At 39.4% G+C, this 14,549-nt stretch overlaps 1 protein-coding gene across 3 annotated transcripts in view; it reads left to right on the top strand.

Moving 5' to 3' along the window:
- LOC142154248 (uncharacterized) overlaps positions 1 to 13,667 on the top strand; it is a 39,246-nt gene extending 25,579 nt beyond the window's left edge. For 2 of the 3 annotated variants that reach the window (XM_075210929.1, XM_075210930.1), the window contains 3 exons: positions 1,585 to 1,925; positions 11,037 to 11,108; positions 13,109 to 13,667. In XM_075210929.1, coding sequence (XP_075067030.1) covers positions 1,585 to 1,925; positions 11,037 to 11,108; positions 13,109 to 13,224 — 529 coding nt within the window. In that variant the 3' untranslated portion in view covers positions 13,225 to 13,667. The remainder of the gene's footprint in view (positions 1 to 1,584; positions 1,926 to 11,036; positions 11,109 to 13,108) is intronic. The other variant, XM_075210931.1, reaches the window with a different exon arrangement.
- The last annotated feature ends 882 nt before the right edge of the window (positions 13,668 to 14,549 follow it).

Here is a 14,549-nt window from a genome sequence, read left to right as displayed (position 1 = left end):
ATGCAGGCCTACAAAAGTGATGAACAAAAATGGGGCTTTATTATGGACCACTAATAGCAAATTGCAAGTTGCTTTATATAAAGCAGCCCATAAATACATTCACAGACATATATGTAAAATAAACTTCTCAGAAATCAAGATTTTGGACATGTGGCGTATGTGTGTGGGGTTGGAGGTGTGGTGGGGGTCTGTGTGCACACCTGTCAGTTATGTTATTAATACTCTAAGAACAACTCTGAGCCTGAAGCGCTGGACAAAAAAGGGTAACCCCTTGTGCAGTTCTTCAACTCTAATACTTCTAAGACAATAGTCTCTGGAGCCTTTACCATTTAGGAAGTCCCTGCGCTAAATTATTGACAGAGCTGCTGCTTATGTGCAGACACAGCTATTTCCTATAATGAAGTGATTGACCAGTGATGACCAATACCTGGTATTCCCCTCTGTTAGTGCACTACTGAAACTTTCATTATGTTCCATGCACCTTTGTGATCACACCCACAATATTAATATAGAAAAGGAATTCTTGTTTTTGCAATACTTCACAGGTCTAGATGCCCAAGCTCCTACTCCGCACTTTGCCAGTAATGCTCAACTTTTTCCCTCTTCCTGTGCAAACCTCTGCTAATTCATAAAAGCTGCCAACTTGCGCCACAAATCTATATGCTTTGGTGCAAATCTAGACGCATTTGTACAAATTTCGACACATGTCAGGACCATGGCTGATTTTGTACGGCAAATAGTTTGTGCTTCCTGAAGTATATGTACTATAATGGCATCATTCAAGATCAATTATTTTATTTATATTTAGACAAAAGTACAGACTTCATTTTTGTGTAAATAAGTAATAAGTATTAAATAATCACAAGATGATATATGTTTAACAAGGATAAACAAGAGAACATTTGTATTATATATTCATCTAAAAAACTGGTACAAAATCAGCAGGCGCAAATCAAGGTGAAAGCAGACACTACTGCCAGGGAGGGGAATAATAATAATCAGGAACAAAAACAAAAATCTGTAAATATAATAGACAGCAGCACTCAGGTTAGGAAACAAAAACCTTTAACAGGCATCTAAGTGATGTCAGGCCTGGATTTATATAGGCGCTATCTCTTTAAGACACATATGACCACACTTGCAGGAGATTTCGTGGGGAATATACAAATTACTGAATTTGCTCCAGCTGCTGCTTGGCAGGTTGGTATCTTTTTAAACATTTTAATAAGTCATTTGCAATAGTATACATTTTTTGTTTCCTTACAGTATATAATGCAGCACTGTGGCACAGTGGTTAGCATTGATGCATCACAGCACTGGGGTAATGGATTTGATTCTGACCAGGTCCCTATCTGGTTGTTATTATTTTTTAGAGACACACTGGTAGGTTAATTGGCTTCACTTGTGTGTCCATGTGGCAAGGAATATATATTGTAAGATCCACTTGGGCAGAGACTGATGTGAATGATTAAATATTGTTTTCAATTAATATGTTTAATTCCACCTTGAATTTTTGGTGCAAATTTGTTATTAAAAATAAAATACATTTTTCAACTGTTTTGGAAAATATGTTACAATTTCCAGAAGTCAACGCCAGAAGAGAGCCAGGGGAACTGCACGTGGGAGAAGGAAACAAGCCAAGGAACTGGAGCCAGAGCCGCAGCCGGAGCACAAGCTGGAACCAACACATGAACCAGAGCTTGAAGTGGAACATGTACCAGAGCAGGAAGCACAGGAAGATCCTCAGAATGAACAGAAGTCTGAGTTAGTGCCTGATGTCCTACAAGAGCAGTATCAGCATGGGCAACAACCACTGGAGCATCAAGACCCACTTCCAAATGTGATTGAAGATGAGGCTGCAACGATTGTAATACATGAAGAGGCTGGTGGACGCTTGCCAGAGGAGAGCACCTCTTTTCTGAAAGGTAATCATTTCTCGAACCATAGACAGCTTGATATCATACTGAAAGAGAGAAATAGAGACAAATGGTTTCTATTATTTTGCTATTTCATACATCTTCGAAAAATAAATATTTTTTTTTGGTGATAATTTCTTATATCCCAACAGTCTCCCTGCACATTACAGTGTCCTTGTCCAGACCTCAGCTATCCATTGTTTTAAAACCCATCATACTTCTAATCCTTTCACAATCACTGATATTTTCTAATGTAGGACTCTACTATAAACTTGTCATTTATACATCATCTTGAAACTGTCCCTAAAGCAAACTTCTGTGATCTATTCTATTTTTCTATAAAAAAGCTTCAGAACAAATCGTATTATCCATTCTGTTTTGTACAAATAACCCTTATCCAAACTTCAGGGATCCATTCTTTACAAAATAAAAGAAAGATTACAGAATTTGGAGAAAGAGTTTCTGCACAATAATGATTGTCATAGGCATTGATTGAGCTTTCCAGATAAAAGGATGAATGACAGGGACTTGAATGAGATTATATTGAAGAAGGGATGATAGATGGTGGTTGTTTAGAGAAAGAAACACAACAGAAACTCCAGCAAGAAAAGATTCTTTATATGAACATTTTACATTGACATATATTGTGTATAGCTAAGCTCTACATGTTTTATTCTAGCCAGAAACACAGAAAATAAGTTTAAGGAAAGCATGGTAACCAAAAGCATTATAGCACACTATCGTAGCGTCACTCCACTTTAGCCTCATGCATTTTTGTTTGCAAGAGGCTAATCAGATAAATAGTGTGACAATGAGACCATTAAGAAGGGACAATGATGGTGTCAATGAGACATGTAAGAAGGGACAATGAGGATGACAATGAGACATGTAAGAAGGGACAAGGAGGGTGACAATGAGACATGTAATAAAGAACGATGAGAATGACAATGAGACATGTAAGAAGGGACAATGAAGATGACAATGAGACATGTAAGAAGGGACAATGAGGATGACAATGAGAAATGTAAGAAGGGACAATGAGGGTAACAATGAGAAATTTAAGAAGGGACAACGAGGGTGACAATGAGACATGGGTGACAATGAGACATGCTAATCAGATAAATAGTGTGACAATGAGACCTTTAAGAAGGGACAATGAGGGTGACAATGAGACATGTAAGAAGGGACAATGAGGATGACAATGAGACATGTAAGAAAGGACAAGGAGGGTGACAATGAGACATGTAATAAAGAACGATGAGGATGACAATGAGACATGTAAGAAGGGACAATGAAGATGACAATGAGACATGTAAGAAGGGACAAGGAGGGTGACAATGAGACATGTAATAAAGAACGATGAGGATGACAATGAGACATGTAATAAAGAACGATAAGGATGACAATGAGACATGTAAGAAGGGACAAGGAGGGTGACAATGAGACATGTAATAAAGAACGATGAGGATGACAATGAGACATGTAAGAAGGGACAATGAAGATGACAATGAGACATGTAAGAAGGGACAATGAGGGTGGCAATAAGACATGTAAGAATGGTCAATGAGGGTGACAATGAGACTTGTAAGAAGGGACAATGAGAGATGTAAGAAGGGAAAATGAGGGAGACAATGAGACATGTAAGAAGGAACAACGAGGGGAACTGCACGTGGGTGAAGGAAACAAGCAAAGGAACTGGAGCCAGAGCCGCAGCCGGAGAAGGGACAATGAGGGTGACAATGAGACATGTAAGAAGGGACAATGAAGGTGACAATGAGACATGTAAGAAGGGACAATGAGACATGTAAAAAGGGACAATGAGACATGTAAAAAGGGACAATGATGGTGATAATGAGACATGTAAGAAGGGACAATGAGGGTGATCATGAGACATGCAAGAAGGGACAATGAGGGTGGCAATGAGACATGTAAGAAGGGACAAGGAGGGTGACAATGAGACATGTAATAAAGAACGATGAGGATGACAATGAGACATGTAAGAAGGGACAATGAAGATGACAATGAGACATGTAAGAAGGGACAAGGAGGGTGACAATGAGACATGTAATAAAGAACGATGAGGATGACAATGAGACATGTAAGAAGGGACAATGAAGATGACAATGAGACATGTAAGAAGGGACAATGAGGATGACAATGAGAAATGTAAGAAGGGACAATGAGGGTAACAATGAGAAATTTAAGAAGGGACAACGAGGGTGACAATGAGACATGGGTGACAATGAGACATGCTAATCAGATAAATAGTGTGACAATGAGATCTTTAAGAAGGGACAATGAGGGTGACAATGAGACATGTAAGAAGGGACAATGAAGGTGACAATGAGACATGTAAGAAGGGACAATGAGACATGTAAAAAGGGACAATGATGGTGATAATGAGACATGTAAGAAGGGACAATGAGGGTGATCATGAGACATGCAAGAAGGGACAATGAGGGTGGCAATGAGACATGTAAGAATGGTCAATGAGGGTGGCAATAAGACATGTAAGAATGGTCAATGAGGGTGACAATGAGACTTGTAAGAAGGGACAATGAGAGATGTAAGAAGGGAAAATGAGGGTGACAATGAGACATGTAAGAAGGAACAATGAGGGGAACTGCACGTGGGTGAAGGAAACAAGCCAAGGAACTGGAGCCAGAGCCGCAGCCGGAGAAGGGACAATGAGGGTGACAATGAGACATGTAAGAATGGACAATGAGGGTGACAATGAGACATGTAAGAATGGACAATGAGGGTGATAATGAGACTTGTAAGAAGGGACAATGAGGATGACAATGAGACATGTAAGAAGGGACAATGAGGGTGGCAATAAGACATGTAAGAATGGTCAATGAGGGTGACAATGAGACTTGTAAGAAGGGACAATGAGAGATGTAAGAAGGGAAAATGAGGGTGACAATGAGACATGTAAGAAGGAACAACGAGGGGAACTGCACGTCGGTGAAGGAAACAAGCCAAGGAACTGGAGCCAGAGCCGCAGCCGGAGAAGGGACAATGAGGGTGACAATGAGACATGTAAGAAGGGACAATGAAGGTGACAATGAAACATGTAAGAAGGGACAATGAGACATGTAAAAAGGGACAATGAGACATGTAAAAAGGGACAATGATGGTGATAATGAGACATGTAAGAAGGGACAATGAGGGTGATAATGAGACATGCAAGAAGGGACAATGAGGGTGGCAATGAGACATGTAAGAATGGTCAAGGAGGGTGGCAATAAGACATGTAAGAATGGTCAATGAGGGTGACAATGAGACTTGTAAGAAGGGACAATGAGAGATGTAAGAAGGGAAAATGAGGGTGACAATGAGACATGTAAGAAGGAACAACGAGGGGAACTGCACGTGGGTGAAGGAAACAAGCCAAGGAACTGGAGCCAGAGCCGCAGCCGGAGAAGGGACAATGAGGGTGACAATGAGACATGTAAAAAGGGACAATGATGGTGATAATGAGACATGTAAGAAGGGACAATGAGGGTGATCATGAGACATGCAAGAAGGGACAATGAGGATGACAATGAGACATGTAAGAAGGGACAAGGAGGGTGACAATGAGACATGTAATAAAGAACGATGAGGATGACAATGAGACATGTAAGAAGGGACAATGAAGATGACAATGAGACATGTAAGAAGGGACAATGAGGATGACAATGAGAAATGTAAGAAGGGACAATGAGGGTAACAATGAGAAATTTAAGAAGGGACAACGAGGGTGACAATGAGACATGGGTGACAATGAGACATGCTAATCAGATAAATAGTGTGACAATGAGACCTTTAAGAAGGGACAATGAGGGTGACAATGAGACATGTAAGAAGGGACAATGAGGATGACAATGAGACATGTAAGAAGGGACAAGGAGGGTGACAATGAGACATGTAATAAAGAACGATGAGGATGACAATGAGAAATGTAAGAAGGGACAATGAGGGTAACAATGAGAAATTTAAGAAGGGACAACGAGGGTGACAATGAGACATGGGTGACAATGAGACATGCTAATCAGATAAATAGTGTGACAATGAGACCTTTAAGAAGGGACAATGAGGGTGACAATGAGACATGTAAGAAGGGACAATGAAGGTGACAATGAGACATGTAAGAAGGGACAATGAGACATGTAAAAAGGGACAATGAGACATGTAAAAAGGGACAATGATGGTGATAATGAGACATGTAAGAAGGGACAATGAGGGTGATCATGAGACATGCAAGAAGGGACAATGAGGGTGGCAATGAGACATGTAAGAATGGTCAAGGAGGGTGGCAATAAGACATGTAAGAATGGTCAATGAGGGTGACAATGAGACTTGTAAGAAGGGACAATGAGAGATGTAAGAAGGGAAAATGAGGGTGACAATGAGACATGTAAGAAGGAACAACGAGGGGAACTGCACGTGGGTGAAGGAAACAAGCCAAGGAACTGGAGCCAGAGCCGCAGCCGGAGAAGGGACAATGAGGGTGACAATGAGACATGTAAGAAGGGACAATGAAGGTGACAATGAGACATGTAAGAAGGGACAATGAGACATGTAAAAAGGGACAATGAGACATGTAAAAAGGGACAATGATGGTGATAATGAGACATGTAAGAAGGGACAATGAGGGTGATCATGAGACATGCAAGAAGGGACAATGAGGATGACAATGAGACATGTAAGAAGGGACAAGGAGGGTAACAATGAGAAATTTAAGAAGGGACAACGAGGGTGACAATGAGACATGGGTGACAATGAGACATGCTAATCAGATAAATAGTGTGACAATGAGACCTTTAAGAAGGGACAATGAGGGTGACAATGAGACATGTAAGAAGGGACAATGAAGGTGACAATGAGACATGTAAGAAGGGACAATGAGACATGTAAAAAGGGACAATGATGGTGATAATGAGACATGTAAGAAGGGACAATGAGGGTGATCATGAGACATGCAAGAAGGGACAATGAGGGTGGCAATGAGACATGTAAGAATGGTCAAGGAGGGTGGCAATAAGACATGTAAGAATGGTCAATGAGGGTGACAATGAGACTTGTAAGAAGGGACAATGAGAGATGTAAGAAGGGAAAATGAGGGTGACAATGAGACATGTAAGAAGGAACAACGAGGGGAACTGCACGTGGGTGAAGGAAACAAGCCAAGGAACTGGAGCCAGAGCCGCAGCCGGAGAAGGGACAATGAGGGTGACAATGAGACATGTAAGAAGGGACAATGAAGGTGACAATGAGACATGTAAGAAGGGACAATGAGACATGTAAAAAGGGACAATGAGACATGTAAAAAGGGACAATGATGGTGATAATGAGACATGTAAGAAGGGACAATGAGGGTGATCATGAGACATGCAAGAAGGGACAATGAGGATGACAATGAGACATGTAAGAAGGGACAAGGAGGGTGACAATGAGACATGTAATAAAGAACGATGAGGATGACAATGAGACATGTAAGAAGGGACAATGAAGATGACAATGAGACATGTAAGAAGGGACAATGAGGATGACAATGAGAAATGTAAGAAGGGACAATGAGGGTAACAATGAGAAATTTAAGAAGGGACAACGAGGGTGACAATGAGACATGGGTGACAATGAGACATGCTAATCAGATAAATAGTGTGACAATGAGACCTTTAAGAAGGGACAATGAGGGTGACAATGAGACATGTAAGAAGGGACAATGAAGGTGACAATGAGACATGTAAGAAGGGACAATGAGACATGTAAAAAGGGACAATGAGACATGTAAAAAGGGACAATGATGGTGATAATGAGACATGTAAGAAGGGACAATGAGGGTGATCATGAGACATGCAAGAAGGGACAATGAGGGTGGCAATGAGACATGTAAGAAGGGACAAGGAGGGTGACAATGAGACATGTAATAAAGAACGATGAGGATGACAATGAGACATGTAAGAAGGGACAATGAAGATGACAATGAGACATGTAAGAAGGGACAAGGAGGGTGACAATGAGACATGTAATAAAGAACGATGAGGATGACAATGAGACATGTAAGAAGGGACAATGAAGATGACAATGAGACATGTAAGAAGGGACAATGAGGATGACAATGAGAAATGTAAGAAGGGACAATGAGGGTAACAATGAGAAATTTAAGAAGGGACAACGAGGGTGACAATGAGACATGGGTGACAATGAGACATGCTAATCAGATAAATAGTGTGACAATGAGACCTTTAAGAAGGGACAATGAGGGTGACAATGAGACATGTAAGAAGGGACAATGAAGGTGACAATGAGACATGTAAGAAGGGACAATGAGACATGTAAAAAGGGACAATGAGACATGTAAAAAGGGACAATGATGGTGATAATGAGACATGTAAGAAGGGACAATGAGACATGTAAGAAGGGACAATGAGACATGTAAAAAGGGACAATGATGGTGATAATGAGACATGCAAGAAGGGACAATGAGGGTGGCAATGAGACATGTAAGAATGGTCAATGAGGGTGGCAATAAGACATGTAAGAATGGTCAATGAGGGTGACAATGAGACTTGTAAGAAGGGACAATGAGAGATGTAAGAAGGGAAAATGAGGGTGACAATGAGACATGTAAGAAGGAACAACGAGGGGAACTGCACGTGGGTGAAGGAAACAAGCCAAGGAACTGGAGCCAGAGCCGCAGCCGGAGAAGGGACAATGAGGGTGACAATGAGACATGTAAGAATGGACAATGAGGGTGACAATGAGACATGTAAGAATGGACAATGAGGGTGATAATGAGACTTGTAAGAAGGGACAATGAGGATGACAATGAGACATGTAAGTAGGGACAATGAGGGTGACAATGAGACATGTAAGAACGGACAATGAGGGTGACAATGAGACATGTAAGAAGGGACAATGAGGGTGATAATGAGACATGTAAGAAGGGACAATGAGGGTGACGATGAGATATGTAATAAGGAACAATGAGGGTGACAATGAGATATGTAATAAGGGATAATGAGGGTGAAAATGAGATATGTAATAAGGGATAATGAGGGTGACAATGAGACATGTAAGAAAGGACAATGAGGATGACAATGAGACGCAAGAAGGGACAATGAGGGTGATAATAAGAGTTATAAAAGTGGGAAATAATGGTGGCTATGAGAGGTATGAGAAAGGGTAATGAGGTTGCCAATGAGAGGGGTCAGTCTGTATGGCAATAAGAGGAGACAATTAGGCTGGCAATGAGACAAAATAGGGAGCAATGAACATGGAAGGGGATGGTTACATGTAAAAATATTTAAAAAAACAGCCCCCTCTTATATATCACACCAAGATGGAGGGTGATTGAAGATAAACATCTGACGTCACACTGCCTCCGCATTGGAGAAACGGTCCATAAGGAAAGAGCATGATACAAACCATCAGAGAATCCAAAAAGGAGCAATTGTTAAGATATTGTTGAGATTGTCTCCCAACCCCCTCGATTGGATAAATAATGACATTAACAATTAAAAAACTTTTTTAAAAAAAGAAAGAAAACAAATAAACCTATTGATTAATGCAAAGTGCTTCAGAATTACCATATCCAAAAATAACAGAAAAGCTACAAATTAAGAAATTCACAATTTAACAATAGTGGGGCTCATTTAGAGTTGGACGTACTTCTGTTTTTTTTGTGTGCAAGATCCGCATTTTCATATTGTGCATGCATACATAAAATAAAGCAAATGTATATGTCTAGATCAAGAATTTTGTGTATCTTCAACTTGCAACTCCTTATGCCTGGAGAGGCAGGGTTGGGCAATCATTAAGTGAATACTGTAATGACATTTTTACGTATAAGATGCACCCCCATATATGTGTATTAGGAGGTGTGTCTCGTGCACTAGAGAGCAGGTGCAACTATATGCAATGATGATGATAACAAGCAGCACTAGTTAGTCGTTTCTGATTGGCTGATTGTGTATTAACCCTTCTAGTACTGAAATCATTATGTCAAGTGGCAGCTGTCTGTTTCATTACTTTATCAACATTTAATGCCATGGGGTATTTTATCTGTGCTAAAATCCCTGGTTCTATGTAGTGTGTGAAACTAACATGGCGTAATCCAGCGCTGTTTATCTCCCATATAAATACAAATAGGGGTATTCAATTGTTAGAGTTAACGGAAAAAAACGAGTGCTCAAAAAATATTACCGTTTATACAGTAATATTGCGCGAGAAAAGCGTTAATATGGTAGTTTACTCGCGGAATTTCAGGCGAGCTGAAATTCCGTGAGTAATTACCGTATTAACGCTAAGATTTTTTGAGCGCTCGTTTTTTTCCGTTAACGCTAACAATTGAATACCCCCATAAAGTGAGAAAAAGTGTTGAAAGTGATATTATTTATTTTTAGAATACTTATATTTAAGTATAAGTGTTTTCCACTTAACTCTAACAATGTTCACAATATCCAGTCATAAAAAAGCTAAAAAACAAAAACATAGTGTGATATTGTAAATGTGTGAGCATTATTCTAAATATTGTTACTGAATCTTCTGAAAAGTCTTATTTGTCGAGATGTTCAGAGGATAATGCCCCCCTTATGTGAATCCAATTACAATGTGAATATTTATATTATAGCATCTTCAAAGGTCTCACACTGGTGAAACAGCCCCTTCAGTATTCCACTCAGTGGCAGAACTACCAATGTTGCAGCAGGTGGCGTGCAGCGGAGCCCATGGAGATAATGGGGCCCGCTGCATGGCAAATGCAGAGGATAGGGGGTCCAGGTTCACTCCTCCCCACCACCCTGCTCAGGGGCCCACAGCTCACTAGTTCTGCCTCTGATTCCACTTACAAAATAAATTCTTGGTAATAAACTCCTAAAAGGTATCTTTCGGAATATCTGAAGAGTTCCTTCTAATAGAATTCAACTTAAAAAAAACAATGTTTTCTCATTGAGATACCATGATATGCATATAAAGAAAAAATTCTGCTGTAGTCACAACATGGTTAAAATTCTGAATAAAAAAAAGCATGACAGAGAGTCCAGGTACTCCTACCAGACATATGTAGAAGTGTCTTTAGTTGTCCGGACCAACTAGATCAGTTTACAAAGACAAATGTTCACTTTGTAGGAGGATATGCACCGGTCTCAAAACTTGATACAGCTCCAACCAACGCTCTTCAACCTGATGGTCTTTTTCAAGGTCAGTGTAATCAAGTAAAGTTTTTTGGGATTGTTTATGGTGCCGCAAAGCCGGTCATATGATGTAAATTAGCCAATGGAAGCATATTTCAACATTAATGGCACTTACTTTGCCAATATACACAAGTAGAACAGCAAGTACTAAGTTACATTATTATTGTTACCATTTATTTATATAACACCAGTAATTCCGCAGCGCTGTACTGAGAACTCACTCACATCAGTCCCTGCCCCATTGGAGCTTACAGTCTAAATTCCCTGACACACACACACACAGACACACACACAGACAGACACAAACACTAGAGTCAATTTTGGTAGCAGGCGATTAACCTACCAGTATGTTTTTGGAGTGTGGGAGGAAACTGGAGCACCCGGAGGAAACCCACGCAAACACGGGGAGAACATACAAACTCCTCACAGATAAGGCCATGTTTGGGAATTGAACTCATGACCCCAGTGCTGTAAGGCAGAAGTGCCAACCACTTAGCCACCGTGCTGCCCATTGTTATGATTAGATACTAACAGCACTCATAAATTACAAAGAAATTCACATATACTGAAATTATAGTCCTATTCACAGAACTACCAAACCTGCTCACCTTGAAAATGACCATCGGCTCTTCCCTAGAACCCTTTATACTACTAATGTTTGACGGTGATTGCATGGCTGTGTGCTTGATTTTATTCACCTGCTAGCAATGGGTGTGGCTGAAATAGGCAAATGCACTAATTAGAAGGGGTGTTTCAAGCTCAAAAACTGGTATTGCTCATATAGTCTGTGGTGGACTATAACACTATTAGTTGACAATTATTTGGTGTTTCCTTACAAACAACAAACATTTGTGTAAACCATGATCATCCTTTGTAATCTTTGGGGGGTATTCAATTGTTTCTTTTAACGCGCTAAAACAAAAAAAAACGAGCGCTCGAAAAAAACTTCATATTATACGGTAATTTTGCGCGCGTAAACAGTTAATACGGTACTTACTCGCTGCCAGCGGGCTGAATGTCAGCTCGCTGCTCAGGGAGCTGCGAGATGAAATTTAGCGAGTAATTACCGTATTAACGGTAATATTTTTAGAGCGCTCGTTTTTTTTTGTTTTAGCACGTTAAAAGAAACAATTGAATACCCCCCATAGAATCCAAAACATTTACAGATGAGATATATATTTTTAAAGATTTAAATGTAAAATGAAGTCATTTTTATTACGAATAACAAAACATTTTTGCTACACTCTTCCAAAAAATGAAATTATTGTCAACGTAACAATTTCATGGCAGAATATTTCAGTATATTTCTCACAAATCCACCCATTCAGGGGCTTGGGTGACAGCGTCAGTGATATCTAACCTATTTCACCTTCCCCTCCATAAGAAGGACCATGGGTTGTGCCTTCTCAGTCAGACTCTGTGGGGCTCTTACTTCACATACTGTCTCTCTAATGGGAGACAGTATGACGTCTGATGTGTCACTTCAATTACTCTCCCTCTCAGTGTGATGTATGAGAAGGGATATGGATTCTTGCAATACTATATAAATAAAGTTACCAGTAATTATTTGTTGCCATATAAACAAAATTAAAATGCACATTTTATTTCATTACAATGCACTTTCAGATTTGATTTTATGATAAGACTCAGCAAGCTCAGTAAGGAGGATACTACCATGAGGATGATGTGTAGTATGTTGTATCATTCTATTCTACCCTTTGTGTAAATACTATTTAAATTGTATATAGTTCAGTCACTCCCATCCTCCACCCTCCTTAGTCATGTTCCTGGCTTGCTATGTTTGTCACGGTGTTACTATACTTATAGTAGGTACAATAAAAGTTTCTGTGGAACTGTAGGCCTGACTGCACCCCTGCCCTTTACGCGTCTATATAAGATACCACAACACAAAACGCATTTAGAGCAGAGGTAGTACATATCATGTACACTTTTTTATTTTACTGTGATTAACCAGGCATTTAACCTTTGTGCACTTTATATTACCAGATAAAATAGAGGTGGGAGAGGCGGATCCTGAACCAGCGACTGCAGTACCTGACGTTCTGAGCTTTTCTCTTCACCCTGAAGAAGAGGAACATCAATACTACACTCCGCTACTTTAATTTTACTGATTAGAAAAGCTACTTTTTAGTGTAAAATATTACTTTCATGTGACTTTGGGTGAAATAAAAACATTCAGAAATTCTACTCACACTGAGTATAGGGTATATAAAGTCTGTAGTAAATCATTGTCTATTTAATAAGACATATCTGTCAGGGACTGACATTGAATGCATACATTTTTGTTTATACGTAAAACATTGAATACATTGTTGTTGATTACTTCTTTTTTGTGTACATTATTTCATCATTTGTGAAATGAGATGATACAACATATTCTTAAGAATATCACCATGCAAGTTGTTTTTACGACTTATGTAGTAAGTAGAGAGGAAAGCAAACTTCTTTCATATATAATCACAGATCAGTCAACTAACTGTGGAGCAAATTCAAATCTATAGTAGGCTATGTAAGAATTGCACAAAATAAAGCAATATACACTGCTGCCTGTTGCACTCACACATTTATTTACTCAAATCTTGATAAAGACAAACCAGTCTACTTTGATTGGATATAGAGGATTCACAGGATCGCACTTACATAACAATTCAGTTTTATAAAAAATTAGTAAGCTGAAAGGTCTATGAACAACAGGTGTCTACCATGTAGTTTGTAGATAAATAATAAATGGAAGTCATAGCTCAAAATTATTTTAAATAGAAAGTCTTTAGCCATAAGCGTGGCCGGCTCACTTCCAACGTCATAAGCGCCAGTTAGTGTGTTCTGAAGATGGCAGCACAAATACAGCCTAAAAAGGAATTTCATTTAGCTGTGAGGTGCCCCGGAACATTGGGTAAGGAATCTTTGCTTATTTTTCCTTGCACCACTATAGGGGGCATTGTGGTCATTTGGACCACAGACATGCCAATATCAGGACAAATGCCTGACATCACCTGCAACATCTCAGCATGTGTGGCCAACATTAATAGAATATCAGTCTTCTTTTATAATAGCTCACAATGTATGTGTCACTTAAATTGAGAGATAGCAAAAAACAAAAAAAAACTCTGAATATGGGCAAATTAGATTACATATCAATATTTTTTTAAGTGCGAATGATACAAATTATCTTCTACTTATCTATGTTTTTCAAACATACAGAAACTGACTCACAAAACTGTTTTCATTTACTATAATATTTTAACAGTAAAATGAAAAATGTTCACCTGGAACATTTTATGCTGCAGGGGGAGATGTAAAATACACAAATTGAATTAGAGATGAGTGGGGGACTCGGCCTAGTCCAACTCTAAAATTCAATATCATCATCATCATCATCACCATTTATTTATATAGCGCCACTGACTCCGGAGCGCTATACAGAGAA

The sequence above is a fragment of the Mixophyes fleayi genome, chromosome 1 (assembly GCF_038048845.1).
Source record: "Mixophyes fleayi isolate aMixFle1 chromosome 1, aMixFle1.hap1, whole genome shotgun sequence".
In the NCBI taxonomy this organism is placed as follows: domain Eukaryota; kingdom Metazoa; phylum Chordata; class Amphibia; order Anura; family Limnodynastidae; genus Mixophyes; species Mixophyes fleayi.
This window is presented reverse-complemented; position numbering and strand designations above follow the sequence as displayed.